The 21,675-nt window shown below is 42.0% G+C and overlaps 1 protein-coding gene and 1 long non-coding RNA gene across 2 annotated transcripts; one reads left to right on the plus strand and one right to left on the minus strand.

The window, feature by feature from the left end:
* Positions 1 to 324: 324 nt before the first annotated feature.
* LOC119223085 (uncharacterized) lies at positions 325 to 2,068 on the plus strand. Its single transcript, XR_009955856.1, has 4 exons — positions 325 to 556; positions 911 to 966; positions 1,106 to 1,469; positions 1,579 to 2,068. It is a non-coding gene; the product is annotated as an uncharacterized LOC119223085 (long non-coding RNA).
* A 9,828-nt stretch (positions 2,069 to 11,896) lies between these two features.
* Positions 11,897 to 15,004, minus strand: LOC119223082 (chondroitin proteoglycan 2-like). Its single transcript, XM_062558179.1, has 4 exons — positions 14,953 to 15,004; positions 14,701 to 14,745; positions 13,567 to 13,593; positions 11,897 to 13,340 (listed from the first exon to the last, which is right to left on the minus strand). The coding sequence occupies exons 2-4, from the start codon at positions 14,723 to 14,725 to the stop codon at positions 12,235 to 12,237; spliced, it is 1,158 nt and encodes a 385-aa protein (XP_062414163.1). The 5' UTR covers positions 14,726 to 14,745; positions 14,953 to 15,004; the 3' UTR covers positions 11,897 to 12,234.
* Positions 15,005 to 21,675: the final 6,671 nt, after the last annotated feature.

The raw sequence follows: 21,675 nt of genomic DNA on the forward strand, positions 1-21,675 counted from the left end.
TCCCACAGGACTGCTGCGTACTGGATGTTGTTCTCTTTTCACACCATTCTTTGTAAACCTTAGAAATGGTTGTGTGTGAAAATCCCAGTAACTGAGCAGATGGTGAAATACTCAGACACCAACTACCAGGCCACGCTCAAAACTGCTTAAATCACCTTTCTGTCCCATTCTGACCTTCATTTTGGAGTTCGGGAGATTGTCTTCACCAGGACCACACCCCTAAATGCATTGAAGCAACTGCCATGTGATTGGTTGATTAGATAATTGCATTAATGAGAAATAGAACAGGTGTTCCTAATAATCCTTTAGGTGAGTGTAAGTCTGGTTTGTTCCTGCTGCTGATGTGCAGGTGGAAACTCACATATACAAATATATCCCTGATTAGATAACCAAATTCAGAAAATTTAGCTTGCAAATGTTCTTTGGTTCCTCTTCCTGACTGGTGCCGCCCTGCAGCAGTTCATGCTGTTTGGGTTCATGGTTTGATTGTGATGAACTTCACTGACTGAGAAGTTTACTTGAAGAGCTTCAGGTCACATGACTCAAGAGGTCCAAGGTAAGGAGAGAATGACTTAATGTTGTTATGATTATATTACACAAGATATTTACGATTAACAAAGTTTTTTTTGTTGAACCATGAAGCCCATTGATGATTCATGTTTGAAAGTTTGGAATTTTGCTGCAGTTTATACTTAGTTTATTTGACTACGAGTGAAACATCTTCAGGAGAACCAGCTTTACTTTGTGGTTATTGTTCTCAGGGAGGTTGTCATCAGCATCAAAGCTTTGTGTGTTTGTAACAAACATGATGATGAACACAAAGAGCATCAGGATGTGAAGACACACTGTGGATCGTTGATGTGATGATGATGTGATGTTGGAGCCTCTTCTCCTCTGTCTCCTCTCACAGGGAGGAGATGATCTGCAGCATCCTGGTGATCTTCATCCTGACCTCCTGTGTCTGTGGTCAGTTCACTTTAGTGTTTGTAAAGCAGCTGTGAAGCATCAGCACACACTCCTCAGAAACATCTGGAGATGGAGTCTAAAGGCTCCATGTTAAAGCTGTCACTTTGTCACCTCCTCCTCTCCTTCTCTGTCTCCTCAGCAGGGTCATTTGTAGTGAATGTGACACAGAGCTGGTATCATGCAGAGGAGAACCACAACATCTCACTGGAATGGATGTTCCCCACCAGCACGGACCACTCCACCAACTCCCTCTATGTCTCCTGTGAGATGTTAGCTGATCAGACACCCTTAGTCCTGTTTGTGCTACATGAAGGTGTGGAGATCCCAGAATTTCCAGGATAAACGCTTTGCAGGACGAGTCCAGTGGGACAAAGACGTCCTCAGAGAAGGACGACTCAGACTTCACATCTCCAGACTCCAGACTAATGACTCTGGGCTGTACTGGTGTCAAGTGGACACAAGTTATGGGAAGAACTTTAAGGAATGTCACCTCAATGTCACTGGTAGGTTCATGAAGTTAAACTTACTAACACGTTTAATTCAGCAGCTTTATTCAGATAAATAAACCTCTTTCTTTACATTAATAAACAGATTTGTTGGGTCTCTTTGCAGCAGTGAAGGATCGACCTGAACCTGAGAGAACCAGTGACACCAGTCTGAGAGGATGGATCGGTCTCTACTGGGTACTGGGAATACTGGGACTGGGACTAGCAGCAGCTCTACTTGTCGTTTATTCATTTTATCCGTGCTTTGCAAAAATAATTAGTGATCAGCACAACAAACAATACATCAGAGCCAAAATTGAAGTTATTTAGTGTTTTCACAGAAAGAGTCTGAATATAAATGTATGTTAATGATGTACTGTGTGCAAGTCAAATTAACCATATTATATTTTTATATCAGAAGGAAAAAAAATCATATTTTTACACAGGAATAAATTGTATTATTGCTTTGCACATTCAAATCACAAATACATTTTCAGAATGGCTTTTAATTGATTTATTTTTCAAATTGGTGTTTTATTACGTTTTTAGGAATGTTGGATAATTAATTAATTCATAATAAATGTATTAACCCCAAAAGCCTCTTCATTTGACATATTAATTCAAAAAGTCACAGAGTGATCAAAACCATCCTCAATAATACAAATGTATCACATGAAGGTACATTTTAAGAGAGAAGCACACATTAAATACACATAACATACAAGGTTCACACACTTCTCACTAACTCTTTTAATTTATCATGTGATCACTGAAGAAGACGACAGGAAAGATGTTTAGAGTCATTATCAGCGTTGTGCGTATACTTTCACAATAAGAGTCAGTAAGAATGTGTCCGATGTGATGTAGTCTCTGTGAGCATCTCTCTGCTCCTACAGGTCTGGGCTCTGGGTTTGTCTCTCGTACCTGTTCTTTGTGGTCTGCTGTTCTCGTGTTCTCCATCACGAGGCATCAGTGTTCACTTATAAACACATTCTTCACTGAGAGTCTTTTGTTCGTTTCTTGGCACAAAAACAAAGCTTTTACTTTGACGTCTTTGGTGCAGTCAAATTTAGAGCAATGTCCATTAGTTTAAACTTGACGATCAAATATCCACGTTTGTTTTCCAGTTCTATTTTTAACAGAATTATGTTTTCTCTCTGGATACTTCCTGTATTACGATATCGTAATCTGCATTTTCATGAAGAAAAGTAATTTCTATTCGCCAATTCGGTACTATTTTATATTCTTTTGAATTTAAGGATCACTTAAAGAAAACCGAGTGTTTAGAAGTATATCTGGACTCAATCAGGTTCTCTAGGATTCCATCACCAAATTATTGTGGTATAAAACATTGGCAATACAAAAGTACATTATCACATCATTACAACAGTCCCTCTAGTTACGATCCCACCTCATCTGGCTACACGTTGCTAAACAAGAGTTTGAGGTTTGGGGAACTTTAACAGATTTATTTCTTGTTGTTGACGTGTCTTTTAACAAACATTTCCTCTAGGTTACAGTATCCTCTCATAACTCGTATGTTTCTCTCCACAGACCTTCTTCTACACACCTAATGGCTGATGATCTGATCTGTTTGTTGTGTCATTGTCACCACGTGCAGCCTTCATGACACCTGGAGACACGGAGCAGTAACCAAACTCTTTTAGCAGAGAAGGTGTCGTTGTCTCACTGCAGGAGCATTTCCATCCTCTCAAAGAACCCTCCTGTAGACAAACACTGGTCACCAACCTGCAGGTCAAAGGTCATTCTGGGTGTTTGTGAGGACGGAGTCGTTCACGTTGGACCACACTGACGTGGTTACTTTTCTACAGGGGTTCACCTTCAATGGTGACAGAACACGTTCTACTTCTTCTCTTTCATCAGATGCCAGCTGGGTTCCTCCTGGTCTGATGCATGAAACCACTGTGACTCTCTGTTGGTTCCACCGCTGTGAGGAAGAAGATTCACGACTATCGAAACCCGGCAGCTTTTTCCCCAGAGCGGTTTCCTCCGTCAGCCCCACCCTCCACCCACTGAGCTCCCACAGGACGGTGCTGTGAGGGGACGGAAACAGAAAATAACACGTCACTTTAACAAAGCACCTTTTCACTTTTAAGCCATCGATGACTGTGTTTTATGTATTTTATATTCATTTTATTCAATGTCTTAATACATTCGTAGGTGTTACTGCTGTTCTGATGAGTCGGCAACTTAATTAGGTTCGTAGAGGAACCTATTGTATTTAAAGGAATTATTATTATTATTATTGTTTAGGGTCCTCGATATGACTAGTTCAAGGAATTATTATTATTTTTCTCACAAACCGCTAGGCCAGTTTCCCCCCCTAATGTCCGATCAACTTGAAAGTTGGCACAGAGGTCCTCTTCGGCATGCTCTACAAAAAAGTCAATCATGGTATGCAAATGCGCCTAACTAGATTTTCCGCCATTTTGAATTTAGTGTAAAATCACATTCTTGTTGAGTTTGATTGTCACGAGACCGTCGGTGGATCATTATTGGTCTATGTGCTCGTGATATATCAGAAGGGTGCTGATAACTCATTGTTTCGATGAGATATGGGCTAGTTAACTTCGCAAGGGGTGTGGCTTAATCTGGCATATTTTTAACTTCCAAATGACCCTAACCAAAAATGTAGCAAGTGTGAACATTGAAGCCCTAAACACACACTAATATTTTCATAATTTTCTTAGAATAGGGGGCGCTGTAATTAATGGTTGAAAATCTGCCTTTTTGGCCTGTTTTTGGACTTTTTTCATGATTTTTTAGAGTTGTAAAAAAACGAACTCCTCCCAGGGATTAAACCCAATTCTTTTCAAATGCCCGCAGTGTGCTCTATAGACCTAAGGCTCTAAAAGTTGCATTTTTCCGAAAGAAATATTAAACTATGTGCGTAGGGCGCAGATTTAAAAAAACATCTTTTAAAAGATTTCGAAGGAAGTTGGGTCATGTATGGTATTTTTGGCTTTTATTTTGGGATGGAACATCAGAATGTCCTGGTTATCCATACGTGTCACCTTGGGGGTGTGTACTATCAACCTGAAGTGGAATGGTCCTGAAAGTATTGATTGTTTTCTTTTAAACCTAATCTGAAAATGACGAAACGTAGTCTGGTGATAGATTTTGAAGGAAATTGGCTCATGTATGGTATTTCGAGAGGCTTTTATTTTGGACTGGTACATCAGAATGTCCTGGTCATTACCAAGTCACACCATGGTGATGTGTACTCTCAGCCTGAAGTGTAAATCGTGGCAAAAAAGAAAAGAGAACAAATGGAACAGTGGTTTCAACTTGAGACATACTTCATCTAAACTGCTCCATATATCTCAATTCTCATGACATCCTTACCCTCTATACATCCATATTATAATCCAAGCCTGGTGGAAACATGAACTAACACCACTAACTGGCGAACGCCGCAGGCGTCCTCGACCACATTTCTAACCATCTGGCCAGTGCCCTGTTACGTGCCTCGGCCTGCTTGTGGGAGGGGGTGTGTGTGTTTTGATTTTGTTCCCACAGGTGTTCTGACGCACCCCCCCAGCCAATAATCTCCCCTGCCAGCTCCCACCTGCAGCCACTAATGACCTTCCATCACAGCCAATCAACGGCAGGATGCAGAGGCTTAAAAGGAGGTCGGAGTAGACAAGAAGAGGAGAGCGGTTGGAGAGAGAGAGCGGAAGGACTGTCGGGAAACAACTTGTTGCAACCGAACAATTGTTTTGAGCGGCGTTCAAGTGACATTTCTGTTTGTTTTGGCGTATGTATATATTTGGTCACTTGAACTAGTGAAGGTTAAGTTATTTTTGTTATTCTGTTATCACGTTGTTTGTGCTATTCAGTTTCTTTGTTTTGTTTGTCCCAGGGAAAAGGGGACCGCACAATGGGAGTGTGTAGGTAAGAGACCCTGGGGTTTACATACTACCCGTAGATAAACCTCTGTCTATACACACTAGGTAAGATCTGGGCGGACCACCCACCTGTACTTTTTAGAGAGCTTAACAAACTTGTGTTTAGACTAGGCAGATTAGGGGTCTTTTTCATTCATTTCTTTGCTTTGGTTCCGCTCAGCCCCTTTTCCCCCACTACCGTATTATAGTTCAAAATAAACCTGGTTTGAACGGTACGGTGTTTTTGGTTGTCCTGATTGTGCGCACACTGTTTTTACTTCACCTCACCCTCCCGGTGACCAGCTCACGTGTGACGGCGAGTTACGGTATCCTCACTTTAGAGGAGGGCGTAACAAATGGGGGCTCGTCCGGGATCATGGATCTAATACCCGTTACTCTGAGCACGTCATTGGGAACTTGGTGTGGTTGTATGTGTTGGTGCGTTGTTATCCGTCGGTAGTCTGTACATTTAGTGAGTTGTTGGTGTAGTACATTGTTTTCAGTATGGCGACTTCGGCATTGGCCGATTTCTTTGAAGCCCCTACTTTTGAAGTGTTGGCTACATTTCGAAAGGTAGAGTTACGGGCTATAGCGGAACACTATGAAATCCCTGTTCCTAAACAAAAGCTTAAAGCTGAGCTTTTGACCCTAGTAACAGAAGGGTTAGCAGAGAGGGGAATTTTGTCCTTGAAAGAGGATGAGAGGGGTGCCTCAGGAGAGGAGTCTGATGGATCCTCTGAAGCAAAAACAAAGGATGGCGTAGAGAGAGACGTTGCTTTCACTCCTGTTACGTTGCCCCGGTTTGACCCTTTGTCTCCTCCTTCAGGTCATTCTAATGGCGCTGCTAGGCTCAAAATGAGGCTGGCCAGGTTGGAGATGGAGCGAATGGAAAAAGAGAGTATTCGACAAAGAGAGTTTGAGTTAGAAATTCGGAAATTGGAAATAGATAAAGAAATTAGAATTCGACAACTGGAGCTAGAGGCTGGCTCCCGTGTGAGTCCGTCTTCTGCTCCGCCTCAGGCTCACTTTGATGTGAGTAAACATATTGCTTTAGTACCGCCATTTAGGGAATCAGAAGTTGATTGTTATTTTTCTGCTTTTGAGCGTGTGGCAGCAGCGCTGCACTGGCCACTCGAGGTGTGGTCACTTCTCTTACAGTGTAAACTGTCCGGGAAGGCCCAAGAAGTTGTTGCTGCTCTCTCCCTGGAAGAGAGTTTAAAATACGACGTTGTAAAAGCTACAGTTCTTCGCGCGTATGAACTAGTTCCCGAAGCATATAGGCAGAGATTTAGGAACCACAAAAAGGCCTTGAATCAAACCTTTGTTGAGTTTGCCAGAGACAAAGAGTCTTTGTTTGATCGCTGGTGTTCAGCCAGCAAAGTTATAGATTTTGCTGGTCTCAGAGAGTTAATTTTGTTGGAAGATTTTAAAAACACTCTACCTGAGCGTCAGGTGGTTCATTTGTGTGACCAAAAGGTGGCAACGTTGGCTCAGGCCGCAGTGTTGGTGGATGAATATACCTTGACACATAAGAGTGCGTTCACGCCACCTCGTTTCGGGGACAGAACATTTGTGCCATCGGTCCCAAGTCCTGCTCGTCCTTCACCAAACCGTTCACCCAGTCCCAAGGATGTGCGGGAGTGTTTTTATTGCCATCAAAAGGGGCATCTGATTGCCACCTGTCCTGTGTTGAGCAACAGAGACAGGCGACTGATGACTTCCAGTAGCAAACCAAAAGGTGTTGGTCTGGTCTGTTCCAGGAGTCACCCGGTGAAAAGCGGTGCATGCTCTGCACGAAGCAAACCAGACAGACTTTACAGCCCATTTTTGTTAAAAGGTTTGGTCTCCTTATCTGGGATGGAAACTGAACAAAGGCCCATCCAAATTTTGAGAGACACTGGAGCTGCACAATCTCTTATTCTTACTGATGCGCTGCCTTGGTCTTCGGAGACGTCTTGTGGTTCACAAGTCTTGCTGCAGGGTATTGAGATGGGGACACTGCCCGTGCCCTTGCATTGGGTCCATTTGACGTCTGACTTAGTTTCAGGACATTTCCGTGTTGGTGTTATGGACACGCTGCCTGTGAAAGGTGTGACTTTGCTGTTGGGCAATGACATAGCAGGTGGAAAGGTGACGCCCTTGTTAGAAGTGTTGGATAAACCTAACCTCAATCCAGAAGATGAGGATCTGTCAAAGAATTTTCCTACTGTGTTTTCGGCCTGTGTGGTTACTCGCGCACAGTCACGACGACTGGATGATGTTATAAGTTTGCCTGAGTCTCTGTTTGACCCAGTAGCTGTGGAGAGTGAGGTTCCGTGTATTCCTCAGGAGCCTGCGCGTTTGAACGAGGTTCACCCTCACAGGGACGTTGTGGATAAGGGGCCCCAATCAAGTGACCTTTTTGTAGGAATCACCCCTGAAACGGTGATTGAACAGCAAAAAGAGGATCACAGTCTTCATACATGTTTTGCCTCTGTGGTGACACCGGAAGAGGTGAAAAATAAGGACACGGCATACTTCTTAGACCAAGGAGTATTAATGAGAAAGTGGACCGGCCATAAGGCAGACAGTGCTTGGAGGGCCGTATTCCAAGTAGTTGTTCCTACCCCGCTTCGGCAGCAGGTGCTGTCTCTAGCTCATGATAACAATTGGTCGGGTCACTTGGGGATAACTAAAACGTTTGACCGTGTTCTGAGACATTTCTTTTGGCCAGGATTGAAGTCCGATGTAGCTAGGTACTGTAAGACATGTCATGTATGTCAATTAACTGGAAAGCCAAACCAGACGATACCTCGAGCTCCTCTCTACCCTATACCTGTGATAGGAGAACCGTTTGAGAGAGTCATAGTGGACTGTGTTGGGCCATTGCCCAAAACCACGTCTGGTAATCAGTTTTTATTAACTGTAATGTGTTGTGCCACTAGGTATCCAGAGGCTATTCCTCTTCGAAAGATAACTGCTAGGACTGTGATCAAAGCATTGGTCAAGTTCTTTTCGACATTTGGACTTCCTAAAGTGTTGCAAACAGATCAGGGAACCAATTTCCTATCAAAGTTGTTTGCCAAGGTGTTACAGACATTGTCGATATCCCACAATGTATCCAGTGCGTATCATCCGGAGAGCCAAGGTGCCTTGGAACGCTGGCACCAAACACTTAAGTCAATGCTGCGCAAGTACTGTATGGACACCCAGAAAGACTGGGATGAGGGTGTGCCACTTGTCCTGTTTGCCATACGAGAGACCGTGCAGGAGTCCTTGGGCTTCAGTCCTGCTGAGCTTGTGTTTGGCCACACTGTTCGTGGACCGTTAAAAGTTTTAAAGGAGCAGATACTGGCGTCTGACTCAGTTGGCTCGGCTGATAAAAACGTGTTGGAGTATGTGAGCCAGATGCGGGAAAGGTTGCATGATGCATGTGCAGTAGCCCAAGAGTCCATGTCTAACTCTCAACAGCGAATGAAACGCCAATATGACCGGAAAGCAGTTAGCCGTGACTGGAAACCAGGGGATCAGGTTTTAGTTCTGTTGCCGATTCCAGGTTCCTCCTTGTCAGCACGTTTTTCTGGTCCATACGTAATTGAAAGGAAAATCAGTGAAACAGACTATGTGGTTAAGACGCCAGACCGGAGACGCTCATCCCGGGTTTGCCATGTTAACATGTTAAAAACGTACCATGTTCGAGAGACCCGTCCCAAGTCCTCAGATAAAGCGGCACAGGCTACTGTCGTGCCTATGGCTTCTGTGGGACTGCATTCAGAGTCTATGCCAGAAGAAAACCAGGAGGATGATTTGGTGGTACGTAACACTCTCCAGCAATGTGAACGCTTGTGTAACTCACAACTGTTAAAAACTCTTCACTCCCAGTTGGGACATTTGGATGAAAAAGAAAGAAGGGATGTGGTTGCCTTAATTAATGATTTTCCAAGCCTTTTCAGGGATGTTCCAAGTTGTACATCCGTCTTGGAACATGATGTGAATGTACGGGATGCCGCTCCGATCAAGCAGCATCCCTATCGTGTGAACGCTGTGAAGAGGGCAGCAATGAAACAAGAAGTGAGTTATCTGCTACAACATCAAATGGCTAAACTCAGTATTAGTCCGTGGAGCTCTCCTTGTATTTTGATACCTAAACCTGATGGTACTTTTCGGTTCTGTACTGATTATCGACAAGTGAATGCTGTCACTGTGCCTGACTCATTTCCCTTACCACGTATTGATGACTGCGTCGACACCATAGGTGCTGCGGCGTATGTGACTAAGCTTGACTTACTGAAGGGTTATTGGCAGGTGCCTCTAACCTCTCGTGCTTCTGATATTTCCGCTTTTGTCACTCCAGACAACTTCTTACAGTATAATGTAATGGCGTTTGGGATGCGCAACGCCCCGGCCACGTTCCAGAGGCTGGTGAATATTGTACTAGGTGAGGTCCCTAACTGTACTGCCTACTTAGATGATTTAGTCATTCATTCCGCCATGTGGTCTGACCATATCTCCACTTTAACAGACGTGTTTCAGAGGTTGGAGAAAGCATCATTGACCCTAAATTTGGCTAAATGTGACTTTGGAAAGGCTACAGTCACCTACCTAGGCAAAGAAGTTGGACGTGGACAGGTGCGGCCTGTGGCTGCCAAAGTGGAGGCTATCGCTAGCTTTCCTGCCCCTACGACCCGCCGCCAATTACGCCGGTTTTTGGGGATGATTGGGTACTACCGTACCTTTTGTAAGAATTTTTCAACTGTGGTAGCTCCTCTAACCAATTTGCTTAGCCCAAAAATAGCTTTTCAGTGGTCTCCAAAGTGTCAAACTGTTTTGGAGTCAGCTAAAATGTTGCTTTGTAGGGCCCCAGTTCTTGCAGCCCCTAACTTTGAGAAACCATTCAAGTTAGAGGTGGATGCTAGTGCTGTTGGGGCAGGTGCAGTGCTCTTACAAGAAGATGACGACGGAGTGGACCATCCTGTCAGCTTCTTCTCGAGAAAATTCAACCCCTGCCAATCCAGGTACTCTACCATTGAGCAGGAGGCTCTGGCCCTGTTGTTAGCCTTACAGTTTTTTGAGGTATATGTTGGCTCGAGCATATTGCCTGTGCTGGTCTTTACTGACCACAACCCCTTGGTTTTCCTAAACAGGATGTATAACCAGAACCGCCGTCTGATGCGGTGGGCCATAATGGCCCAGGGATATAATTTGCAGATCTGCCATGTAAAGGGCTCCAATAATGTTGTGGCGGATGCTCTGTCCCGCGCATGGTGTTAGGTGGTATGTGTTTTGTTACACAAACTAAGGGTTTGTGTTTTTTGGGGTGGGCGTGTTACGTGCCTCGGCCTGCTTGTGGGAGGGGGTGTGTGTGTTTTGATTTTGTTCCCACAGGTGTTCTGACGCACCCCCCCAGCCAATAATCTCCCCTGCCAGCTCCCACCTGCAGCCACTAATGACCTTCCATCACAGCCAATCAACGGCAGGATGCAGAGGCTTAAAAGGAGGTCGGAGTAGACAAGAAGAGGAGAGCGGTTGGAGAGAGAGAGCGGAAGGACTGTCGGGAAACAACTTGTTGCAACCGAACAATTGTTTTGAGCGGCGTTCAAGTGACATTTCTGTTTGTTTTGGCGTATGTATATATTTGGTCACTTGAACTAGTGAAGGTTAAGTTATTTTTGTTATTCTGTTATCACGTTGTTTGTGCTATTCAGTTTCTTTGTTTTGTTTGTCCCAGGGAAAAGGGGACCGCACAATGGGAGTGTGTAGGTAAGAGACCCTGGGGTTTACATACTACCCGTAGATAAACCTCTGTCTATACACACTAGGTAAGATCTGGGCGGACCACCCACCTGTACTTTTTAGAGAGCTTAACAAACTTGTGTTTAGACTAGGCAGATTAGGGGTCTTTTTCATTCATTTCTTTGCTTTGGTTCCGCTCAGCCCCTTTTCCCCCACTACCGTATTATAGTTCAAAATAAACCTGGTTTGAACGGTACGGTGTTTTTGGTTGTCCTGATTGTGCGCACACTGTTTTTACTTCACCTCACCCTCCCGGTGACCAGCTCACGTGTGACGGCGAGTTACGGTATCCTCACTTTAGAGGAGGGCGTAACAGCCCCAACGTGCAAGGAGCTGCGAGGACCCGTCCAATCTTAATTTTAAGATTCTAGTGGTTTATTTTGTAATTTCATACCTCTCGTGACCCTGGATTAAATTCACTTCCTGCGCTGGTGTTTTCTCTGTTGGGTGATTGTTTGCCGTGTCTCAAATAGTTTCCTCCTGTGTCCAAACCCTTGCACCTTCCCAGTGTATTTAAACCATGTGTGTCGGTTCATTGAGTTTCCTGTGTCGCTGTTGGTGGGTTGTGTTACTAGATAAAGTGTCTTTTGTGCTAAACTCTGCGTTTGGTATTCTGTGCAGACACTAGATAGCTAAAGTCACAGTATTTCATCTCAAATGTATGTAATATCAATGCTGTCACACAAACACGCCAATACAACAATGATTGGCTCTAGCTCGATACTCTGAGGTGATTTGTTTTTCACTGTATTCTTTTCTTCCAGTTAATACTGACACGATCATGACACTGGTTTTATAGAGGTGTATTATGTCTTTATTGTCACTAATGGCGGATAGGCAAAGAGTAATCAATACAGAACAACGAAACTTAAAACAAAACCCTCAAAAAGCCAATATGAATCATTTCTACACAGAACACACCTAATATATGCCATAGTGAGGGTCCAATCAATCCACCAATGGCTACACATAAACCAAAGAGAGCACCCCGTAGGATCAGATACACCGACAATGTAAAACTACCTCATACATAACAGCATTGAAGCCCCTAATATTAGATTACACCCCCAATAGATTTTCGAATGATTCCGGAAGCTGATAGTTTACCAAGCGTAATAGTCGCAAGCCCTTATGGAATGTTTGTACACCAGATTTCCTGGGCATTTTTGGAGGGTGCCTTTTCCCCAATCACAGTTGTAAAACGAATGTGGATCAGCAGGGTTGGGGTAAAGCCCATTTTGTCCATAACAGGGGTTTATGGTAAGGCCTTTTGTTGTTGGTGTCGTGGTAGTCGGACTGGTTGTAGTATGTCCTCCATAAGGGTGGTTTTTATAGTCACACCCCTTAATGGCATGATTATACACCAAATCTACTGGGCAGTATTGGAGGTAGACGTGTCCCCAATCACAGTTGAAAAACGAATGTGGATCAGCAGGGTTGGGGTATGGCCCATTTTGTCCTCCATAACAGGGGTTTTTCTGGGATTTAGTGGTGGTTTTTGTTGTTGTATAAATCTTCTTGGTTGGAGTGGTTTTCACAACGGGATGGTTCCCAGGGTAGTTGTTTGGGGGATAGTCACACGCCTTAATGTAATGATTATACACCAAATTTACTGGGCAGTGTTGGAGGGTGCCTTTTCCCCAATCACAGTTGTAAAACGAATGTGGATCAGCAGGGTTGGGGTAAAGCCCATTTTGTCCATAACAGGGGTTTATGGTAAGGCCTTTTGTTGTTGGTGTCGTGGTAGTCGGACTGGTTGTAGTATGTCCTCCATAAGGGTGGTTTTTATAGTCACACGCCTTAATGGCATGATTATACACCAAATCTAGTGGGCAGTATTGGAGGTAGACGTGTCCCCAATCACAGTTGAAAAACGAATGTGGATTAGCAGGGTTGGGGTATGGCCCATTTTGTCCTCCATAACAGGGGTTTTTCTGGGATTTAGTGGTGGTTCTTGTTGTATAAATCTTCTTGGTTGGAGTAGGTTTCACATTGTGATGGTTCACGGGGTACTTGTTTGGGGGATAGTCACATGCCTTAATGGCATGATTATACACCAAATTTACTGGGCAGTATTGGAGGGTGCCTTTTCCCCAATCACAGTTGTAAAACGAATGTGGATCAGCAGGGTTGGGGAATAGCCCGTTTGGTTGTGCACAGGGTGATGGTCCTTGGTAAGCTGGAAGATGTCCTGCAAGGCCAGGTACACCTAGAATAAACATTGTCAGATATGTATTAATTGCTGGTTAACCATTGAATTTTTCCACTTAAAATTACACCCATTTTTAAATTTAATCATAGGGGATTACATCAAAGATGATGGCATTGAATCATATACATACTTAAAACTACTAATCAACTACTCAACTTAGTTAAAGACATGATTTATTAAACAGCGAGTCTGTCAAATTGTTTTTTAAATGTCGTAAACTTACCCAAGCTGGCGAAGATCAAACAGAGACCTGGAAAATGACACTTGTTAGTATTGGGTTCAAATTGTGGTACCATGAAGCATTTTAACATACCCAGGGTATAAGTAACTACAATCTAATCCATTTCTTTCAGTGTGAAATGGACGGGGAGCAAATCAAAAACAATTTTCAGCAGAACGTTTTCTTTTTATCTATTCTCATCACCTAGAGGTTACAGAACAGTAACGTGGTAAAAAAAACACTGTATTCAACGTGGCTTTAAAACACGACAACAGCATTTCCCAATAAGACACACGGTTTGGTGTGAATATCTGATGAATGTATGACAGGAGGATATATATTTTGGTGCTTGGGTTACAACTGACAGAATGAGGCTACAAGGAACACACTTGCCTTAAGACTACAGCCACAACATATCATTTTTACATTATTGACATAGAATTATAGTCAGATCTATTGTGACCTAGATGAAGCTGTAAATCAGTTCATTTACAATCGCCAAGTTCTGGGGTTTCTTTTTTGCACATGTTCTGTTTTAACTAGATTACTTTTGGCCTGACGTATGACTCTAACTTCTTCCAAATTGTATAATATTAATTGACCATAATAATATAAACATGAATCTGTTAGGATGCATTGCTGTTAAAACGAGTGGAGGTCTATAGAACTTGCATATGCAATCTATCGCGGTAAAAAGACCACTTCTGTCATATGACTGAAAAACCTTAGTCCAAGACTTGAACAGCATATAATATAAACAGATTCTCTCTTTTTTCTGGTCTGGTTTCTGTTTGTGCACGTTATTATAATATTACACTCAGATTTTCTAGTCACCAAGTTACATTGGAATTCAATGGGATTTTGTTTAACATTCTAAAATAAATGTTAACTACATTAATGATCGATAAACACTGTTTTGTGGATCATGAAGAGTACACTAAATATTTCATTCAAACTAAAGTTTTGGGTAAGATCACGCAAAGGAGCTTAATATTTAATATTCTTTGGGGCTGATCATGCAACTGCTTAGTAAGATACCACTGAGGTTAAGGTAAATCTTATGTTTAGTAACATGTCTTTGTAATTTGCTTAAACTGACTCTTTAATAAAAGAATTGAATTGATCAGCATGCCTTACCTGTAGTTAGATTGAGCTTGCCCATTTTGCCACCGTCCGGATAGGCTGAAATAGAAGCTTGTAATTAATATGCAGCGGTATAAATGTAAACACATGTAATAATTTGACGTCCTCACACTGCGCTATTAATTGTGAATTGGTCCCATGAAAACCACAGTTAAGCCTGAGAACCTTACAGTAACAATATACAGGGCAGAAAAAAATCAAATAGAAGAAGTCTGTGGTTAGGATCAAAGTAAAAGTTATACTTACAAATGTTCAAAGAAGCATACACTGTCTGTCCAATGACTAGTGAATGACAGGTCTTGCTGCGATTCTTTAAATACAGTTGACTGGGTGTGGCAGTTCCAAAATTAAAAGTGGACACTTAATTAGTTATGAGGAAATTGGCACTGGTGGCATCTGATTATGGGACCTTCCAGATACTTCCCTTTCGTCCACCGCATGTTTAACCCATAAGGTTGTAAAAAAAATCACAGATGACATAAAAAAAAAAAAACTCAAACAAGCCTATTAGGAAGCAACAACCCAGACACAGTCACCTTTCTTTGTTCTGATGCTGGTTTTTCAAACATTGGCAGATCCTGTACATCAAGGTCTTTGTGATGTTTGAATTCTGGGAAAAGAGTTTGATAATGTGTGAATAACTGGGCTAAAAGAATGTTACTGACTGCATTGTTTTATTCAGTCTAAAACTATATCCCAATGGTCACAGCTCTGACTAAATATGAGTGATTTTAATTTTTAGTAAAGTCTTACAGTTGCGCTGGTATAAGACTGGTAATCCACCGCTGCCAACAATGTTTTCTTTCTGGAGAAGAAAACCTCAAAAGGGAGGCATTCTCATCAGATACCAAACCTCGCCAGCTGGCCCGCAGAGCTACCTGAGCCAATTTCCTCATTAACTTAAGTGAACAATTAAAATGGAACAGTGTGACCTGCACATTTCCCACACCTTGTTATCTTCTTGCTCAAAGTCTCAGACTCAGCAGAGACAGTGTATCTTCTTTTATTTGATCCTGACCATCCACTTTTATTTAATTTCCTTTATGTGCCGCCTATTTTTCTGTATCTGTATGAAAAGCAGGGATGATCGGGATTGTGCTGAGTACTAGCATCTCCTTCCTACCTTAAAGGTATACCTTTGTGTGTACAAGTCTTTGTCTCCTTTCTAATCTCCTCCTCATGGCATTTTGTGCATACAAGATCACATACCCCATTTCCCTCTGTTGGCAGATTTTAAATAACACAGCACACAATACAATGTGTAAACTTCAACAACAATTAGGAAGCAAACATCAATAACTTCAAACAATTCCTCCCTCGTTTCCCAACATACTTGGTTTCTCCCACTACCCATGATGCAACAGTACAGGTATAAAAATACTGAGAAAAGTCCAGTCTAATTTTGTACTCTAGTCAAGAAGGCCACCACCATGTATGCTGAGGTCGGGTGATAAGGGGTCACAGGGAACAGAGGGTAGCTCTGTGACAGGACGTCTTTACATTTTAGTTTGATACCCCCAAACTATACAGTTCCTGCGGTCTTTGCGCGTCTCCTGCAGACTGCATTGCACTACTTTTAAGTCTCTCAAGTAGAGCATGAACACCAAAGATGAAAGTTTCTTTACTTTACTATCCCAGGACCAACTCTATAATATAGTCATGATGTTCTGTTGTACAGACATTGGTTTTCCTCCACCACAAACTATCTTTGACAGAGACGCAAACGTCAAATCATGTGATATAATATGACACTTTCACGAGGACAGCTACCCTGGCACTACTGCAACCACTCTGGCATTTGGCTGAAAGTTGCCCGTTAACATAGTCTCTAAATCGACCAAAGCACCAGTGGACAGACTGCAATGGATGTCATGTGTACAGAATCAACAATGTAAAAGATGTACAATACATTCAAATACTCTAACAGAAATGATACAAGTAATTGCAAGTAGCAGTTTTACTAGGCGAGGGTTGGCGGTAGTGGGCATGATTGTAGTTGTCGTAGAAAGTTGTTGCAGTTGTTGTGGTGGGGCAACTGGTTGAACCAGACCTAGGCAAGATTCATTTTTTAATGTTGAACGGCATGTCAGGCGTCTAATCACACTGTGATTAAGAATTTTCCAAGAACACAACCACTTTCCACCTAATTTCCTGATCCACTGTGCATGTGGCCTAGTTGACTGACACGGTTGAAAAACGCTCTCTGGGCTGCAGGGTGGGCATGGACCCTATTAATTCCAAAATAGGGCTCTTCATGAGTTTTTACCCCTTTTGGAGCATTCACATCCCATTTTGTACTGTTAAAGATTAGGAAGCAACAACCCAGACACAGTCACCTTTCTTTGTTCTGATGCTGGTTTTTCAAACATTGGCAGATCCTGTACATCAAGGTCTTTGTGATGTTTGAATTCTGGGAAAAGAGTTTGATAATGTGTGAATAACTGGGCTAAAAGAATGTTACTGACTGCATTGTTTTCTTCAGTCTAAAACTATATCCCAATGGTCACAGCTTTGACTAATTATGAGTGATTTTAATTTTAGTAAAGTCCTACAGTTACGCTTGTCAGGACCAGATTAAAATGAGGACTCAGATGCAGAGGGTTTGGCGTCTTTATTCGCGTCGTGAAAAAACAAACAAACGGCTATGAGCTATCAGCGTTTCCGACAAAAATTAACAAACTAAAATCTCTCTTAAACGAGGAAAACGAACGGCTTCAAAAGCGCGCTAAAACTAAATCTAAGAAGCTCAAACAAAAGGTCACTCTTACTCAGAGGAAAAACAAAAAGGGGTAATCATTCCGAGACAAGGCAATGGTATAAACGAATCCTGTGGCGAGGCTTGGGTGAACGCATGGTGGTACACTCAGGCACAAGACAAAGGGAGACGCAGACTATAAGACACATGAGGGTAATGGGAAACAGGTGGACACAATCAGGTTTCAGGGGAGACGATTCGACTGGTGACATGAGGAAGGGCAAGTGACCTGAAACAAGAGGAAGGTTACTACTTTCAAAATAAAACGGAAATGACAAGACCAAAACATGCCGACAAAAACCCAACTTGACCTCGCCCTGTGACAGCGCTGGTATAAGACTGTTAATCCAACGCTGCCAACAGTGTTTTCTTTCTGGAGAATTTTGAACCACAGCGTCATTTTCCTCACCCGCTGCTTCCACATCTCAACAAGGAAATTATCCTTCATGTAATGTCCTTTTTAATTAGACACACCGTAGTCATAGCATAATGTGGCATTACACATAATCTGATAAGCAGAATGTGCCATCAACAATGTATTCTGGGCCAGACCTGGTCCGGTTATTATTTGTACATGCCTCAAAACCTGAAATTCCTCATTAACTTAAGTGAACAATTAAAATGGAACAGTGTGACCTGGACATTTCCCACACCTTGTTATCTTCTTGACCCAATAAAGAATTGCTTAAAGTCTCAGACACAGCAGAGACAGTGTATCTTCTTTTATTTGATCCTGACCATCCACTTTTATTTAATTTCCTTACCTGTATGAAAAGCAGGGATGATCGGGATTGTGCTGAGCACCAGCACCTCCTCCCTACCTCTAAAGTATACCTTTGTGTGTACAAGCCTTTGTCTCCACTTTTATCTCTTCCTTGTGGCATTTTGTGCACTCTTTAGAAAGAGTGATCAAAGTTGAAAGCTTGGATTGGGGATATTTGCAAGAATTCAGCGAAACAACTTATCTCGTTTAGCTCGTCTGAGCTTTTCGTTTGAAAAGTCATTAAGCAAATCTATTGGGCGCTTGGGTCCTACTTTCGCCACCTCGCTGTGTCACAATCTGTGCCCCATCTTTCCGAGAAGGAGTTCTGAATCGGCTTCTGATGGTCACTTCCCCATCACAAAGAGAGCATTGTTGTCCATGATTAAAAGAGATGGTGGGAGAAAACACCTAGTTGATCAGCTCCATGTTTGTCACATACACACCAGGGGAAAGATGGCATTGTTATTCATGATTAGAAAATAGATATCCACTTTGAAACCGATAAGATCCTGCACATCCATCACATCGGTCTGCAAACAATGGTGGTACTGCATTTTCAATTAAATTCAATTAAATTCATTTTATTTTGTATAGCCCAAAATCGCAAATTACAAATTTGCCTCAGAGGGCTTTACAGTCTGTACACATGCAACATCCTCTGTCCCGAAACCCTCACATCGGCACAAGAAAAACTCCCCGAAATATGAAAAAAACCTTCAATGGGGAACAAAGGGAAGAAACCTTAGGGAGAACGTCAGAGGAGGGATCCCTCTCCCGGGATGGACAAACTGCAATGGATGTCATGTGTACAGAATCAACAATGTAAAAGATGTACAATACATTCAATTTCTCTAACAGAAATGATACAAGTTATTGCAAGTAGCAGAACAGGTGTACGGCAGGACCACTGCATGGACAACCACCATCAGGTCAAACCACCATCCACAGAGGCTTCTGTGGGGAGGGAGAGCAGAAAGATGTTGGTTTTTGATGACAGTAATATGAATCATATTTAATGTAATGATGATGGCAGCAGCAGGTGTCAGCAGAGCCATGCCAGGAGTCAGAACCGGGGTCCGCACAAAACTACGATCCACGGAGACCTGCTAGGCGACGGTTGGCGGTAGTGGGCATTGTCGTAGGGAGTTGTTGTTGCAGTTGTTGTAGTGGGGCAACTGGTTGAACCAGACCTAGGCATGATTCATTTTTAAATGTTGAACGGCATGTCAGGCGTCTAATGACACTGTGATTAAGAATTCTCCAAGAACACAACAACTTTCCAACTAATTTCCTGATCCACTGTGCATGTGGCCTAGTTGACTGACACGGTTGAAAAACATTCTCTGGGCTGCAGGGTGGGCATGGAGCCTGTTAATTCCAAAATAGGGCTTTTCATGAGTTTATACCCCTTTTGGACCATTCCCATCCCATTTTGTACTGTTAAAAACTGGAATTCAAATACACCTAAATAGACTATAAACACAACAGGCGCAGTACTTTGAAGGTGCAAAATACATGGAAATGTTCATCTGTTCTCCTTGCAAAAAATAGAATTTATTAATGTAATGTGTTGGAAAATCAATAATGTGTAGTATCTTTCTGACACGATCAGACAAACCATTGTTTTAAACTTGTACTTATACTAAATATTTAATTTTTTGAGACAAACAAATATAATCACAGTCCAATGCCAGATTCCTCTTGGAAATGAAAAACATTGATGAAACAAATGATGAAACATCATTTTACAGATTTATTAAAAATAAACCACAGCTTTCAAAAAATACTTTTCTACCATCTGTATGATCAAGAGATATTTGTAATGCAACATTATTCTTTGACAACAGCGTGTCTATTTAAAGATGACATGACAACAACTTGGTTAGCTTCCTTGTTGAGATGTTGGGAAACTGTAATTTAATTCTCCAGAAAGAAAGCACACCCATTTTAAGCGCAATTAAATAGAGCAACTCATGATCAATTACTCATAATTAGTTAGAGCTGTTACCCTTTGCCGGCACGCAAACATTACGTAGACCTCAATGCATTTAGGAAAGTACAGGATTTGCCAAAGTTTACAACAATCATCACAATGTTAAAGAGATGTAATAGGTTGGGATTTATTAACAACCTTATAGGGTATAGAGGTAATGTTCAAAAGAGGGGAACAGCTAAAATATGCAGTGGACAAAGGAAAGTATCTGGGAGGTAACCTAATCAGACGCCACCATCAGAGCTACCTGAGGCAACTAATTAGGTTTCCACTTTACATTTTTAACAATGTGACATTTGGATTTGTCACATCCAGTCTGCTTCATTTAAATGAGTGCTGCAAGACCTGTCATTCACCAATCATGGCAAAGTCATCAAACATTGTATGGGTTTGTTCTTAATTCTATTTTTATTTAATAATTTAGCCACTACAAGATGTCTCCACCATGATGAAACAGATGTTGGTTTAGTTAGTTACTCTTAGGCTGTGCTGGTTCTGACAATAAAAAACATGTAACACAGCTTTTATACAACCAATGTCATTGAGTTTAATATCAATGTTATTATCTGTGGAAAAAGGAAAGTACATTGCTGCAATCAGATAACTAAGATTGTGTCCTTTTTAGTTAATCTAATAATTGTTCATGCTATGGCTCACAACAATCACAGGAAAATACAATTTTACCCAAATAGACTCTTGGCCAATATTGTTGAGTGTGTGTTTGATAAAAACAAGATCTGAGCTGACGGAATGACCAAATTGTACTAGTAACCAGAGGGCTATTGCATGTAACCAGGATAAGGGATAAAGCCGGGATATTCAAGTTATCCTGGATGAATTTAGCTTTGACTTGGTTAAGCGCTTGAATTAAACCCAGCATGTAACCATGGCAATTTATTCTTTGCATATAGCCAGCTCCAGGGCAGGTTAACAGCCAGGCCAAGATTAATCCTGGAGTCTCATGTGTTAAAACAGCTGCCGCTCTGATCAGAAACCATCATGTTTAACATGTCACTCCGTTGTCTTCTGAATGTGTTCTGATTCAATTTTATTAGTATGCATTACTAGTCACTATAGCTGTCACCAGTTTGACAGATCAGACCCACTGTTACGTCTCTCTCTATTTTTTTGTCTAGGGGTTCCATGAGGGACGTAACAAAACAAAAAAAAAGATGTTACCGCACTTTACACTGAACTTCCAGAAGCATGACACAACACCCTTAGATTCTAACGCTGTCACAAAAGGGAAACAGAAAAAATGTAAGTATTTATAGTTTTATTACTAGGTTTAATAAAACCTTAGGGTAGGACAGATCAGCTCATAACAAAACGGCAAACAAACAAATGGTAACCAAATCGTCAGGAGAGGGCCAGGCCAAAATAACAAACAAAACAAGGCTTCCTAAAGATTATGATGAGCTACCTTCCCTAACAAACAAAAGGGATAAAACAAAAGAC

The sequence above is a fragment of the Pungitius pungitius genome, chromosome 1 (genome assembly GCF_949316345.1).
Source record: "Pungitius pungitius chromosome 1, fPunPun2.1, whole genome shotgun sequence".
In the NCBI taxonomy this organism is placed as follows: domain Eukaryota; kingdom Metazoa; phylum Chordata; class Actinopteri; order Perciformes; family Gasterosteidae; genus Pungitius; species Pungitius pungitius.